This window comes from Hypomesus nipponensis, chromosome 3 (genome assembly GCF_054491055.1).
Source record: "Hypomesus nipponensis isolate SF chromosome 3, ASM5449105v1, whole genome shotgun sequence".
Lineage (NCBI taxonomy): Eukaryota > Metazoa > Chordata > Actinopteri > Osmeriformes > Osmeridae > Hypomesus > Hypomesus nipponensis.
The window spans coordinates 4,745,001-4,760,560 of NC_140363.1; the positions used below are offsets into that span (position 1 = coordinate 4,745,001).

Consider the following 15,560-nt stretch of genomic DNA (forward strand, 5'->3'; position numbering starts at 1 on the left):
AGGGTATGGTATTACTTCAGAACATGGACAGTCCTACTGTAAGGGACTCAGAGGCCTTAAGTTAAAACCTACTTGGATTGTCTATAGACGGTAATACAGTAGCCATATCAAACCAACCAGCTCAAGGTTGTCACCGCCTTAGTGTGAAAAATACTTACAAGAACAATAAAGGGACTTTTAATGCAAAATGAGTTTATTAACGAAATAGGAAGATAATCAATACAATAATGATGAAACAAATCAATACAAATATACCTTCAGAGCAATTGTTAAAGAAAGGAATCACAAGGAAACCAGAGCTCGTAGAGTAACCAAAACTCGAAGTGATTGGTATAGCTTTGCCATATATACACCCAACCTGCATACTAAAATAGGGACACTGGTGATATGAAAGAAAGACACTCAAATTGGACCATCGCCATTTTACTCAACGGCTGCAGATGTGACACCTTTGAAATACAAGGGAATATGTAAACACATGTCGGACTACTGCATGCACAAACTCTGTACACCCTGTAAATATACATGTTGCCACACGGAACGCTATTTAGAACTACAGTATATTTACACAAACACAATTTTTTCATCCTCAGTTCACCTTCCTCTTCAACTGTTGAAACCAGTGGTTCGTGCTAGAAGGTGTGATTGTCCTCCAACTTTACAGTCCCTTTTGTGAAAATGAACGACTGTCCCAGACGCATGTCTGAGTGACCATTCACAAAGGGGTTGGATCATTCAGGTCTCTGCCAATACAGACGTGCAACAGAGAGCAGCAGTGGGGGAGAGGGAGAAACAGAGGGAGCTCAGTCCCTCACCCCTCACATTTCTACCCAGAATGCAGCTGATGGGGGTCAGCTTCTGTACATCCACATTAGTACTACAGGCTAAACTAGTAACATGTCAGCTTCAAGTCCAGCAACTAACATGTCATCTACAGTTTAACTAGTAACATGTCATCTACAGATCTAACATGTACTCTGAAATTGTATCTAGTACCATGCGATCTACAGTCTTAACTAGTAGCGTGTAATCTACATGTCTAACTAGAAACATTTGTTTCTAGTTAGACATGTAGTTTGTTCTGCTCTCTCTGAGCAGAATGACAGATGCATTCATACCAAACGCACCCGCCGGAATTCCCCTCCTAACTGTGTCTGACGGAGGGGATTTGTCATGACGGAGTGAAACCGATAACCTCCAGTTAACAGCGGATGGTTCTTCACGTGCAGAGCTTCAGGTGTGAAGCAAGCTCAGTTCTAGGAGGCCACAGTGAGTTCCATTACCAGAGTGTGTGCTTGACGAGGCAGGTGCTTGATGTGGAAGGGGAAGGGTGGACGAGCAGAGAGAAGATGAAAGTAGAGGACGAGATGAGGGGGAGAGGAGGAGTTGGGATGGGAGGAGGAGAGGAGGAGGAGTGGAGGATGAGAGTGGATGAGGGGAGGAGTGGTGGAGTGGAGTAGAGGATAGTAGGGGATGAGAGATGGGATGGTAATGTCATTAAGGACGTGGTGCAGTGTCAGGTGTCCTGGCCCACTATTATCGGAAACAGCAAATCCCACTGATGAAACTGAACCTCTGGATGGAATGCAGCTCTCTCTCTCTCTCTCTCTCTCTCTCTCTCTCTCTCTCTCATCTTCTCTTTCATCTTCTCTCTACCCCTCTTTCGCCCACTTCCTCTTTCTCTCTCCTTCACCCCTCTCTGTATATCTCACACTCTCTACTCATTCTTCCCTCTCTCCTTCTATCTCTGTCTTTTACTCTCTCTTCCTCTCTTCCTCTCTCTACTTCTGTCTTTTCCTTCTACCCTGCTCCCCCTTCCTCACTTCCTTCCTCTTTGCCTCCCTTCATCCAGCCACTGCTCTGTGCCTGCAGGCTGGCTCTAGCAGTTATCTAGTCAACCAGCCACCTAGTCAACCAGCCACCTAGTCAACCAGCCACCAAGTCAACCAGCCACCTAGTCAACCAGCCACCTAGTCAACCAGCCACCTAGTCAACCAGCCACCTAGTCAACCAGCCACCCAGCCACCTAGTCAACCAGCCACCCAGCCACCTAGTCAACCAGCCACCAAGTCAACCAGCCACCTAGTCAACCAGCCACCAAGTCAACCAGCCACCTAGTCAACCAGCCACCAAGTCAACCAGCCACCTAGTCAACCAGCCACCTAGTCAACCAGCCACCAAGTCAACAAGCCACCTAGTCAACCAGCCACCTAGTCAACCAGCCACCCAGCCACCAAGTCAACCATCCACCTAGTCAACCAGCCACCTAGTCAACCAGCCACCTCGTCAACCAGCCACCAAGTCAACCAGCCACCTAGTCAACCAGCCACCTAGTCAACCAGCCACCTCGTCAACCAGCCACCTCGTCAACCAGCCACCTAGTCAACCAGCCACCTAGTCAACCAGCCACCTAGTCAACCAGCCACCTAGTCAACCAGCCACCTAGTCAACCAGCCACCTAGTCAACCAGCCACCTAGTCAGAATCAGTATCAGAAAGGGATTGACTTGCCATGAAAGTTTGCACAGACAAGGAATTTGCTTTGGCAGGAAGATGCATACAATAAACATATAGGAGTCCTATATGTACTTAAATAAATATGTGGTCTAACTATACTAAGGATACATAAACTAGCAATACTAATTGGAAAAAAATTAAAATAAAATATACAATCAAATACAATTTAAGTTGCCATAAAATAAAATATAAGTTGCAAATTTACAATATACAATACAATATAAAATACAAATATTACAGTAGTCGAATAGAATGTAATCAACCAGCCACCTAGTCACCTAGCCACCTAATCAACCAGCCACCCAGTGACCCAGCCACCTAGCCACTTAGTCAACCAGCCAACCAGTCATTCAGCCACCTAGTCACCCAGTTACTTATCCAGCCAGCCTGCCAGCCAGCCAGCCCTGTGTCCCAGGCAGAGCATCTGTTTGCTGGGCCAGATTCAGGCCACCCTGCAGGCTGCATTTGCACACACACTCACACCCATGCACTCATGCATGCACACACACGCACAAAGACATGCACGCATGCACAAACACACACACACACACATGCACAAAGACATGCACACATGCACAAAGACACCACACATGCACAAAGACACCACACATGCACAAACACACACACACATGCACAAAGACACCACACATGCACAAACACAAACACACATGCACAAAGACATGCACACATGCACAAATACACACACACACGCAAAAAAAGCATGTACACACACATATATATGCTTGCACCCACACGCCCATGTGTGTGTGTTAATGTGACTGTCTGTATTTGCATATGTAAGATTGTGTTTCTGTGTGTGTGGCATGTGCCTTTGTTTATGGGTCTGTGTGTGTGCGCGCAAATTGGGTGCGCTCGTGTAAATGTGTGTGTGTTGGCGAATGCACACAAGTGGAATTTTTCTTGGCTGCGAAGCGTGGCCTCAAGTTGTTCAAGAACACAGCTGTAGAGAGAACCTCAGGCCCTCCATTGTTCCAGCCATAACCATTCTTTGTATCAAAGAGAGAACAGAGAGATAGGAGGCTTCGCTGTCCATTGTGTCCCGTGGGACATTGTTTCCCCTGAGTCCAGCGGCCTCTCTGCCTCTGTGGGGTTTGGACAGCAGGGAGAGAAAGACTGTGGTCGAGAAGAGGAAGGGTTAGGATTGGAGGACAGCGAGGGAGAGACGCTGTGACAGCCTGCCCTGGTCAGTGGGAGGGAGGAGGAAGGCACGCGAGCAGAAATGAGTCAACAACACAGATCCTCTTATGAAATAGTTCAATTATGAGTTCAGTGTGTCTCGAGTGTTTCGCCTCTGAGGAGAGGCCGGAACGTTGTCAGACAGTTCTCCCATGTGGAACTGGGGGGGTGAGTAATACTGGTGTGGAGGGCCGCTCTCTCACTGGTCCTACAGCAGGGCCCTCAGAGCAGGCTCCCTTCCACAGCGTGGATGAGGTTGTAGTGTAGGGCTTGACACCATGCAGGCTGGGTGGACTGTAGACAAATTGTGTGAGAAGCAGTGTGTGATTGTGTGTGTGTATGGCTCGGGTAGTGTGTGCGTGCTTATGTGTGTGTGTGTGTGGGTGAGACCAGGATTGTGTGTGTGTGTTGAGTCCAGGGTACAGGACAATGTGATCTCTCTCTGGGATGTTTCTATTGTGTCTGAATGTGAGGCTAAACCGTGCCCAGGAGAAAGACCCTCATTCAGCCTCCCTCTCCTGCAGACCTGCCATTGTCATCCCTCTCTCCCCCTTTCTCCCCCCATCTTGTCCCCCTCTCTCCCCATCTCATTCCTCTGTCCCCTCTCTCCCCCTCTCATCCTTCTCCCCTCTCATACCTCTCTCCCAAGATCTTTTGTCCTGCCCCAGTTGGATGCTAGACTTCTGGTTTGCAGTCGTTGCATTGTTTATGTCCCTCAGTAGACATTGTGGCTTCAAACAGTCTGAAGGGCTATTATCTCGCTCCTTATCTCTCTAACTCTCTCTCACTCTGTTTCCCTTTCTTTCTCTCTAACTCGCTATCCCTTTTCTCTCCTTTTCTTCCTCTCACTATCTCTCTCTCTCACCCTGTATCTCTCTTTTTCCCTCTTCCTCCATCTATCGATCTCTGTCTCTGTCTCTGTCTCTCTCTCTCTCTCTCTCTGTCACTCTCTCTGTCACTCTCTCTCTCTCTCTCTCTCCCTCTCTCTCTCTCTCTCTCTCTCTCTCTGGACTCTACCTTGAATCTCTCCTTTCCTGTTGTCAAAATAGTTGACTTCGCTGGATTTTCCAAGGTCAGCCTCTGCGTGTACTGTACATCCTTCCCTGCAGGACGCCAGCAGAACCTGAACCCCCCTCCCCTCCTCCTGCCTGCCTCCCCTCCTCCTCCCTGCCTCCACTCCTCCTCCCTGCCTCCCCTCCTCCCTGCCTCCCCTCCTCCTGCCTGCCTGCCTCCCCTCCTCCTCCCTGCCTCCCCTCCTCCTCCTCCCTGCCTCCTTTCCTCCTCCCTGCCTCCCCTCCTCCTCCCTGCCTCCCCTCCTCCTCCCTGCCCCCCCCTCCTCTTGCCTGCCTCCCCTCCTCCTCCCTGCCCCCCCTCCTCCTCCCTGCCTCCCCTCCTCCTCCCTGCCTCCCCTCCTCCTCCCTGCCTCCCCCTTTTCCCCCTCCCTATACCCCCTTCCCCTCCACCCAAGGTCCCTACAGATTGTCGCTCTGTTCCATCCACAACCCAGTTCATCCACACAAACCAACGCCACATGTGCCAGTCAACGAGCATGCTGCTGTGAAATCAGTCCCATGGGACGATTGGAATAGCTGCCGTGATGTCACAATCCCAGACCACCATGGGGTTCTGAGAGGGGAGGGGGGATGTTGGCTAGTAGACTTCTTGAAAATACTTTTAAAGGAACAGCTCATTGAAAAGTGACACAAAAAATCGTGACAGGCGTGTTAACACCACCGCCGGACGTAACAATGGCCGCCTAAACAAAGCCTGAGCTCCCCTTACCCTGAGGCCCGCCACCCTGAGCCCCCCCAGGACTCACACAGTGATGGGAGCCTCATGAGAAGTTGGTCCCCTGCCAACTGGAGCTGCAGCCACACTAAGACCAGTCCTATCTTTATCCACTCTTCCCCCCCCCCCTCTCTCTCTCTGTCCCTCCCTCTACCCTCTGTTCTACACCTCCTCTGAGTTCTCAGAATACTTTTTACTTGTTACCCCGTGAGTTTGTGAAGCGATATGAGTTTGAATCTTCAGTCTGAGGTTCTGAGGTCTGTGAAGCTGGGGGGTCAGATGGCTAAGCGGTTAGGGAGTCGGGCTATTAATCAGAAGGTTGTTGGTTTGATTCCTGGGCGTGCCAAATGACGTTGTGTCCTTGGGCAAGGCACTGCACCCTACTTGCTTCGGGGAGAATGTCCCTGCACTTACTTGTAAGTCGCTCTGGATAAGAGCGTCTGCTAAATGACTAAATGTCATGTAAATGTAAGCTGCGTGGCGTCATGGTAACGGTGAACATGCTGGTGTCTGAGGAACACGGAGGAAAGTCATCCTCAGTCAATGATTCTTCATCATCAGTCTTCTCCATGTCACAACATCTGCCCTCTTTGAGACAAGATTAATGTGAGGCAAAGGTGAGGCTAATGTGAGGTTAAGATGAGGCTCGGCTAATATGAGGCTGGGCTAATGTGAGGATACTGTGAGGCTAGGTAAATATGAGGCTGATGTGAAGCTAACGTGAGGTTAGGGTAATATGAGGATAGGTCAATATGAGGCTAATGTGAGGCTAGACTGATGGATGGCTAGGTTAATGTGAGGTTAAGTTAATATAAGGCTAGATTAATGTGAGGCTAGGTTGGTGTAAGGTTAGGCTAATGTGAGGTTAGGTAAATGTTTATGTTTGCAGGTAAACCACCAGTTTACGGTATGAAGAGACATGGTTTGACTTGTTGGTTAACCCTCTCCTCTCCTCCCCCTCCCTAACCCCTTCACTCCCCCAAGCTAAGTTGGGTAACGCTCCCCCTCTTCTCCCCCCAGGCTGTGCAGTCTCACTCTGAAGAAGCTGGTGGTGTTGAGAGAGCTGGATAAGGAGCTGATCTCTGTGGTCCTTGCGGTGAAAATCCAGGTACAACCACACACCTACTGCTAGCATGCCCAAGCTAGCATGCCCAAGCTAGCATGCCCAAGCTAGCATGCCCAAACCTGCAGGCCGAGGCTGCACACAGAAGCACAGCAAGCGTGTACAGTCTACAAACACAACTCCTACTTCTGGGCTACTTGGATCACATCCCACACTCATAGCTACATCTCCCAGACGAATTCCTCTTAAGTTGACAGATTTAGATTAAAGCTGACAGATGTTTCATCCTCTCAACCTTCCTTCCCCTTTACGTCCTGCACAGCAAGCTGCAAGCGGGATTGTAGAACATGGAGGCAATGCATAGTATGGGAGTTATCAGCATGGCATACTCTCTCTCTCCATCTCTTTATCCAACTTCTTACATCTTTCTCTCTCTCTCTCTCTCTCTCTCTCTCTCTCTCTCTCTCTCTCTCTCTCTCTCTCTCTCTCTCTCTCTCTCTCTCTCTCTCTCTCTCTCTCTCTCTCTCTCTCTCTCTCTCTCTCTCTCTCTCTCTCTCTCTCTCTCTCTCTCTCTCTCTCTCTCTCTCTCTCTCTCTCTCTCTCTCTCTCTATCTCTCTCTCTCTCTCTCCCCCCTACCCCTCTCTCTCCCTCTCCCGTGGACTTCCCCCAGGGTTCCAAGCGGATCCTGAGGTCTCATGAGATAGTGCTGCCCCCTGCTGGACTGGTGGAGACAGACCTGGCTCTCACCTTCTCTCTGCAGGTAGGACAGAGTACAGGGCAAGGGTTGAACATGTTGGGATGTTTAACATGGTGAACTCAATAACCCGTACAATCACATTATCTGTGATATGAACTTAGCTAACAGAGCGGCTTCAAATGACGCAATAGTCTAGCGTCTGTCGTAAATAATTCTGTCAGTTCCCTTGTATAGTGAAATAATGTTTAGGTTTATTCGGACACAGGTGACAAAAGTATCCAAACGAAGTGAGTGTGCTCCCAAGAGCAGACTACCCGTTTCTCTCCAGACAATCCCTTATATATTTTTTCCCCATCATTTGTGTCATTTTTGCTATTGGTGCTTTTCTGTTGGTGACAATTTCTACACTTTGTCACCCAATTGCCTCTTGTACTAGGGTTTCTGATTACAGAAGCTGTACCACGTTGGCATCTCTGTACTTGTATAAATCTGTCCAGGCCCCCGTTGGGTGTACACACAACGATTTTCTTCTAATGGGTATGGGATGCTCCGGCTTTTATAAACATAGAAAACCCTTCAACACAGGCCAAGAGCTGACCAGGGTCTGACAGCCTCAGACTTGGCTTGTAAGAGCTCCAGAAGTTGGGCCATAAATGTACGTCCTAATTTACGGCTAGGCCTCTGCATTCCTTGGACTGGTATTTCCCCATCCTCCTTGAAAACCAATGTCCCACTCTTCTATGGTTCATAATCACAGTCACAGTTTAGCATCAAATTTCCAATAATACAATTTAGAGTATAATATAAGGAATAACTGAGACATTCATTTTCAATCAGAATCAGTTCCATAATTGTAACCCATCGCCATAATTTCAGCAGTATGACATCAAATATTTCATCACGTCTCGTGAAGTCACGTCTAGTATAAGTCACTGACTATATTCATTACCCTGCTCCAGCAGTGAGCAGGGAAAACGCCTCAACAACAATCACGTCTGCTAAATGATATAAACGTGTTATGTATTTGACTATATTTCATTACCTTCCTTCAGCAGTGAAGTAGCATGGAAAATGGCCAAACATCGATACCATTCTGCAACGGTTGTTGACAAATCAGAAGAGGCTGTGCCTAAATAGGGTTGCACTGGGATGACCATAGGATATTTCAGAACTGTGCTGATAGGTTAACTAGCTCCCTCCTCTCCTGTGATCCTGTTCAACTTAGCTGTTCTCCCTGATAAGTGATTCTCCTACACTGTCTCTCTCCCGCAGTACCCTCATTTCCTGAAGCGAGAGGGAAACAAGCTCCAGATCCTGCTGCAGAGGAGGAAGAGGTATAAGAACCGCACCATCCTGGGCTACAAGACGCTGGCTGCAGGCTCCATAGACATGGCAGAGGTACTGGTGCTGAGGGCATCCCGGTGTCACATTCAGAACACTGGTGACAGGCTGAGACTGGACAGTTTTACACGCACGCACACACACACACACACACACTCACACACAGACGCACACAGACACACGGAGGCAAACACATGGGCGCACACACACACTCACACACACACACAAAGACACAGAGAGGTTACATAAATTATGTACGTACTGTAGGGCTTGATTAAAGAATACAGCTCTGACGTCTACAAAAGAGGGTACCCTTCTCCACTCATCTTCCACCCCCCCTCCCCCCTCACCTCCGCTGTCCCCGGCCCCCCATCCGTAGAGTCAAGATCAAGGAGACAGGCTTTAATATTGACATGCTTTAATGGAACTGGCTGTTCCAGGCAGGAGTGCAGTAACCTTGACAGTACAATGGAGGAACAGGAGAGAGAACTGGTATGTCTCTACTCTTGTCCCCGCCCCCATCCCCCCCCTCCCCCCGCCCCGCCCCTCCGGTCACTGGGGTTGGTGTCTGGCTGGCAGTCTCATTCTGTCTGTCTGAACACCATGCTGACGTATTCAGTCTACTATGATGGCCTCCTGTGGGCCTTCCAGATGCACTAAGTCCTCCTCAGAGCCTGAGGGAAGAACCTCTGGAGTTTTAGTACCTGGCAGCATGCTGGACTCCCTCTCCCTCTGCTTCTCCCTCTCCTTCTTCTCCCTCTACCTCTCTCTCCATTTCCCTCTATTTCAATATCCCTCCCTCCCTCCCTCCCTCCCTCCCTCCCTCCCTCCCTCCCTCCCTCCCTCCCTCCCTCCCTCCCTCCCTCCCTCCCTCCCTCCCTCCCTCCCTCCCTCTCACCCTCCCTCTCACCCTCCCTCTCACCCTCCCTCTCACCCTCCCTCCCTCCCTCCCTCCCCAAGCCTCACCTCACTCACCTCACCTCACTCACCTCACCTCCCTCTCCATATCTCTCTCTCCCTCACCCTCTCCCACTCCCACTACCTCATCCTCCCTCTGCTCCCTCCTCTTTCCTCTCACCTTCCCATTCCCTCCGCCACCCTCACTCTTGGCCACTCACAGGATCGCAGAGCGATCATACACAGAATTAAAACACACCAACAGAAATGGAAAGCTGGGAATTTCTGACTTGTTGTGAGGGTGTACAGTGAGAACTGACCGCTGGGACCAGCCACAAACACAGACAAGATGATAATTAGATTTTTGCTTGGATGAGAGCTCCCTCTCCCTTTCTTTTCTCTTTCGTCTCCCTGTCCTGTCTTGATCTCTCCATCCCCTCTTCATTCCACACCCCAATCTCACTCCCTCTCCCACACAAATACACACTTTTTCTTCATCTACCACTCCTTCACACACACACACACTCACTCACGCACGCACGCACTCACTCACGCACGCACTCACTCACTCACTCACTCTCTCTCTCTCTCTCTCTCTCTCTCTCTCTCTCTCTCTCTCTCTCTCTCTCTCTCTCTCTCTCTCTCTCTCTCTCTCTCTCTCTCTCTCTCTGTTTCTGTCTCTCTCTCTCTCTCTCTCTCTCTCTCTCTCTCTCTCTCTCTCTCTCTCTCTCTCTCTGTTTCTGTCTCTGTCTCCCTATCTCTCTCTCTCTGTGTCTCTGTTTCTCTCCATCTCACACCTAAACACTCTCTCCACCCCTCCCCCCCCCAGGTGATGCAGCATCCACCTGAGGGAGGCCAGGTGCTGGCTCTGTGCAGCCACCAGAAGGAGATGCTGGGGAAGGTGGCGGAGATCTGGATCTCCTCCCTGTCCAGCCAGCCCATCGACCACGAGGAGGCTGCGCTGCAGGGACAGAAGATCAAATGTTCTGGTGAGCTGCTGAACACAGTACAGTACAGAACATCTCAACTCTAACAACCAACCCTACTCCAGTCTATTAAAGTCCAGCTCTGACTCTAGTCTAGTCTAGTTCATTACCGCTCTAGTCCAGTCCAGTATGGTTTTGGCACTCTAGATCACTGCAGCTCTAACCCTAATCCAGTCCAGTTTGAACTTTAGTCCAGTCCAGCTCTAACTGTAGTCCAGTCCAGTACAAGTGTGGTCCAGTCCAGCTCCAACACAGTATGGTTCAGATGCAGTCGATGACATCAAGGCGTGAGACCATCATAATCACCTAGTCTGACACACCAGGCAGAGCAGCCACGCCTGGCTAATGTGTTCGCCTCCAGGAGAACACAGATCGCGCCCTGCAGTGGTCCTCTGAACACCAGCCTGGCTCCACGGTGGGGCCTGGAGGGAAAATAAAAGCTCAGATGAAATATGTATGACGGCGCCTCCACTTCTGCCAGTAAGTAGGTCAACCTGTGTGTTTCAGATAACTACTCGGAGGAGGAGTACGAGAGTTTCTCGTCCGAGCAGGAGGCCAGCGATGATGCTGTGCAGGGCCAGGTGAGTCTGAGACTGGTGTCCTGCCTAGCTACATGTTGATACCAAAGCTATCCTGCCTAGCTCGATGTTGATCCTGTCTAACAATGAAATGCCTCCCTGAAATGTCTCTCTCTCTCTCTCTCTCTCTCTCTCTCTCTCTCTCTCTCTCTTTCTCTCTCTCTCTCTCTCTCTCTCTCTCTCTCTCTCTCTGTCTCTCTCTCTCTCTGTTTCTCTCTATTTTTCTCTCTGTCTCTCTGTCTGTCTGTGCGTGTCCTCAGGACCTGGAGGATGATGAGTATGATGTGAGGAAGCCAAAGAAGCAGAGGAGGTCTATAGTCAGGACCGCCTCCATCACCAGGGTAGGTAGCTGCAGCAGAGCCCCCGAGCATCCACAATCTGTCCCCAGCCCAGGGCCCTCTCCGCCAGCGTCCCTCCCCAGCCCAGGGCCCTCTCCGCCAGCGTCCCTCCCCAGCCCAGGGCCCTCTCCACCAGCCTCCCTCCCCAGCCCAGGGCCCTCTCCACCAGCCTCCCTCCCCAGCCCAGGGCCCTCTCCGCCAGCCTCCCTCCCCAGCCCAGGGCCTTGGCCCGCAGTACGGCCATGGAGAATAATGTGCCGGGAATTACATTATGCACGATAAACATGAGATCGATTTTTCCGGAAAGATGTAGTGGAGTGGATCAATAACGGCTTAAGAATGCTCTGGCTTCTTTGCCCTCTTTGATCTGAAAAAACTGAACATACTGTTTACTCATACTGTATAAATGCATATATATATATATATATATATATATATATATATGTATATATATATATATATATATATATATATATATATATATATATATATATATATATATATATATATATATATATATATATATATGTATGTATGTATGTATGTATGTATGTATGTATATATGTATATGTATGTATATATATATATGTATATATGTGGAATGTGTTTTGTGCTTCTTATTTTCCTGAGACTTCATGTTGGAGATGGGTGTAGCTCAGTCGTGTAGCTCAGTGGTGTAGCATTTGGCTGCACATCAAGAAGTCCCATGTTTGAACCCCCACCCCCCCATGTCTCTTTGGATAAATGAACATGTCATCTTTTACAGATATGTGATGTGTGGTTCTGACTTATGGCTGTTTATTTATTCTCTTCTTTTAGCAGCAGAACTTTAAGCAGCGCGTCGTTGCTCTTCTGAAGCGCTTTAGGGTGTCAGATGAGGTGGGTGCTTCTGTCCTGCCCCCTGTCCCAAACCTAATGCCTCTTTTGTCTTCCCTCACAAGTAGATGTATGTCTCGAATCACATAAGACGTAGATGTTGTAACCGCCCAAGACCCAGAAATTCATTATAGGTTCACTGTAGTGGAAATTGGTTTTTAAGCCAATTAACTTTGCATCCATAATGCCCTTTGTGTGTATTTCTTTTGTCCAGTTGAGTGGCCATGCTGGGTTTTTCTAATTATGTCTGAAATGTGAACAACCTCAGAAATGGCCGTGTGATTCGATTGGTTAATTAGGTTATGGTTGTATAACGATGACAGATAAGAAAACAATGTAAAAAAAAATAAAAAAAAATCAATCTTCTACTTTACCCAAACGCTTGGGTTATACAACACTTTTTTTTTTCCAACGTTATTTTCTGGGTCTCAAAAGGTGACATCATAAATAAAGGCAGTTTTTTCCAACCTTGCTCATTGGTGGGTGTCTGGTTGTGGTTGTGGAGGTGTTGGATTCGGAGCAGGACCCTGCAGAGCCGCCCCCTGAGGTGGAGGAGGACCTGGAGAGTCTGGAGTTTGAAAACCCCAGCGACAGCGGCCCGGAGATGGATGACGACGACAGTGTTCTCAGCACCCCCAAACCCAAACTGAAGTGAGCAACTCACTCCATTGATTTACACTTTTATTGTGCTTACTGTAGGTGTGTTAGGATCATTGTTGTATTGTTTGATGAGTGTTGAGTTGTGTTTTTTGGGTGATATTTACCCGGTGCTCATGAGACATTTACAGGGCGCGTTTGTTTTGTGTGCCTTCGTAGGCCATATTTCGAGGGTCTGTCCCTGTCCAGTTCTCAGACGGAGATAGGCAGCATCCACAGCATCAGGAGTCACAGAGAGCCACCCAGCCCAGTGAGACCACAGCCACACTACCTCACTACCCCAAACTCACTACACACCACACTACCTCACTACCCCAAACTCACTACACACCACACTACCTCACTACCCCAAACTCACTACACACCACACTACCTCACTCCCCCAAACTCACTACACACCACACTACCTCACTACCCCAAACTCACTACACACCACACTACCTCACTACCCCAAACTCACTACACACCACACTACCTCACTACCCCAAACTTACTACTCACCACACTGCCTCACTACCCCAAACTTACTACTCACTACACACTACACTACCTCACTTGGTGGCTTGGTCTCACTCTCCCAACCCTCTTCTCCTCAGATGGACCCAGACAAAACCAAAAGTGGCAGTGCTAAATTCCAGCAGGACAGCGTCTCTGACAATGTCTCTTTTGTAAGTACTCACCATCTTGGCCTTTTAGGTAAGTGTTGGTTCATCCAGTCTCAACACCTGTTGTGACCTCCGAACGCTGTGTTTTGCTCTGGGTTCCGGATGTTTCCAGGAGCTGCCAGAGGCGGTGACCCCCACCACTGAGCTGGAGATGGACAACATGGACACCTTCCTGGAGAGGCTCCCGCCCAGCGGGAAGATGACCAAGACCGAGTCTCTCATCATTCCCTCCAACAGGCGAGTGATGCTCTCTTAGCATGTTCAATATGGTTATCACTACCCATCATCACTACAGATGATCACTACTGGATATTATTTGGATATTACTTAAAGTGATTACAGCTGGTTATCTCTACGTGTTACTACTACTGGTTAGCCATACTGGTTATTACTGCAGGAAATCACTACTGTGCTTCTCTCTGCAGGCAGGAACCTAAGTTGGCAGGAAGAAGAGGGAGGAGCACGTCCCTGAAGGAGCGCCAGCCGAGCAGGCCGCAGAACGAGAGGGCCAACAGCCTGGACAACGAGCGGTCCCTGGACACACGCTGCCACCTACAGGTAGGAGGGGGAAACTGCAGCGAATGACATACCTGATATCTGCCGTCTAAATCAGACTGATTCTTCATACTCGTACTGCATGGGCAGGGCTGTCTAACATGCTTCTATGGAACTGCCACCTGCGGATACAATTGCACACACTGGCACGGTGCATTAATCAGATAATAACTAGTGCTGGGTCAAGTCAAGTGTGTTTCATTAGTCTTTTCCAATCATGAACATGTTATAGTACACAATGAAAATAAAACAGTGTTCATCCAGGGCCATAGAGCAACATGAAACAACATGAACGTACATGAGACAACATGCATTCCAGACAAATATGTCTACACAAAGTACAAACAACAAAACAAAACAAGTGCAACAGGACAAACATATTGTGCAAAACACACTAGGAGATACATAGTGCCATAGAGGACAACATGAGCTGGATGAGGGCTGGAGGGAAAGTGGTTTGAAGGTCTCCGAGTCTAAGCCAGTCAAGTTTCAAACTTACCATCAGAACAATGGAGTGTACAGTGGAGTTGTTAGTCCTGCTGGTTGTCTCTTGCCTCGTTTCAGATCCCCCGGAAGACGGTGTACGACCAGCTGAACCACATCCTGGTGTCTGATGACCACCTCCCTGACAGCATCATCCTCATCAACACCTCTGACTGGCAGGGCCAGGTGAGGCTCGCTGGACAGACACACCTCTGCCCTGCTCTACTGTCTCTCTCTCTCTCTCTCTCTCTCTCTCTCTCTCTCTCTCTCTCTGTTTCCCTCTCTCTCCATGTTCCTCTCTCCCTCTGTTTCCCCTCTCTCCCCTCTCTTTGCCTTGCTCTCTCTCCCTGTGTCCCCCACTCTCTCCCTGTCCCCTGTTTCTCTCTATTTCTTTCTCTATCTCACTCCTTCACTACCCCTCCCCCCCTCTCTCAGTATCTATCAGATGTTCTTCAGAACCACCATCTCCCAGTGGTCTGCACCTGCACCACAGCAGACATCCAGGCTGCGTTCAACACCATCGTATCGCGCATCCAGAGATTGTAAGTCTCCCTCTTAACCTACTTCTCCTTTTCCAGGCTTCTCCTCTGGGTCAGACTGATTAAATGTATGTGGTTATTTGTAGATGATAAGTACATGTATATGGTGATCTATGTATGTATGTAGTTATATAGTATATGTAACTGTAACTATATATAGTATATACCAGGGGTGTAGCCAGAATAATATTTGTGGGTAGGCCTAGAAAAATATGGATAGGCATCTTTTCATTTTTTTTTTCTTGCGATGTGCACCCGGTGCATAATCTTTCGGAGATATTTTTGTTTTTGGGTAGGCCTTAGAACAAATGGGGTAGGCCTGTGCCTACCCAGGCCTACATGTGTCTACGCCCTTGGTATATACTGTATGTGGGTATACATGA

At 48.8% G+C, this 15,560-nt stretch overlaps 1 protein-coding gene across 7 annotated transcripts in view; it reads left to right on the forward strand.

The window, feature by feature from the left end:
* The window catches only part of pacs2 (phosphofurin acidic cluster sorting protein 2), a 37,947-nt gene that overhangs the window by 13,524 nt on the left and 8,863 nt on the right, over positions 1–15,560 (forward strand). For 5 of the 7 annotated variants that reach the window (XR_014735310.1, XM_084684636.1, XM_084684639.1 and 2 more), the window contains exons 2-15: positions 6,522–6,609; positions 7,236–7,325; positions 8,535–8,660; positions 10,330–10,489; positions 10,994–11,067; positions 11,325–11,405; positions 12,222–12,281; positions 12,784–12,929; positions 13,095–13,185; positions 13,532–13,603; positions 13,713–13,841; positions 14,030–14,158; positions 14,720–14,824; positions 15,074–15,180. Coding sequence is in view for 6 of the 7 variants with exons in the window: in XM_084684636.1 (XP_084540762.1) it covers positions 6,522–6,609; positions 7,236–7,325; positions 8,535–8,660; positions 10,330–10,489; positions 10,994–11,067; positions 11,325–11,405; positions 12,222–12,281; positions 12,784–12,929; positions 13,095–13,185; positions 13,532–13,603; positions 13,713–13,841; positions 14,030–14,158; positions 14,720–14,824; positions 15,074–15,180 (1,458 nt within the window). In the remaining variant the exon portion in view is untranslated. The remainder of the gene's footprint in view (positions 1–6,521; positions 6,610–7,235; positions 7,326–8,534; positions 8,661–10,329; positions 10,490–10,993; positions 11,068–11,324; positions 11,406–12,221; positions 12,282–12,783; positions 12,930–13,094; positions 13,186–13,531; positions 13,604–13,712; positions 13,842–14,029; positions 14,159–14,719; positions 14,825–15,073; positions 15,181–15,560) is intronic. The other 2 variants (XM_084684637.1, XM_084684640.1) reach the window with 2 other exon arrangements.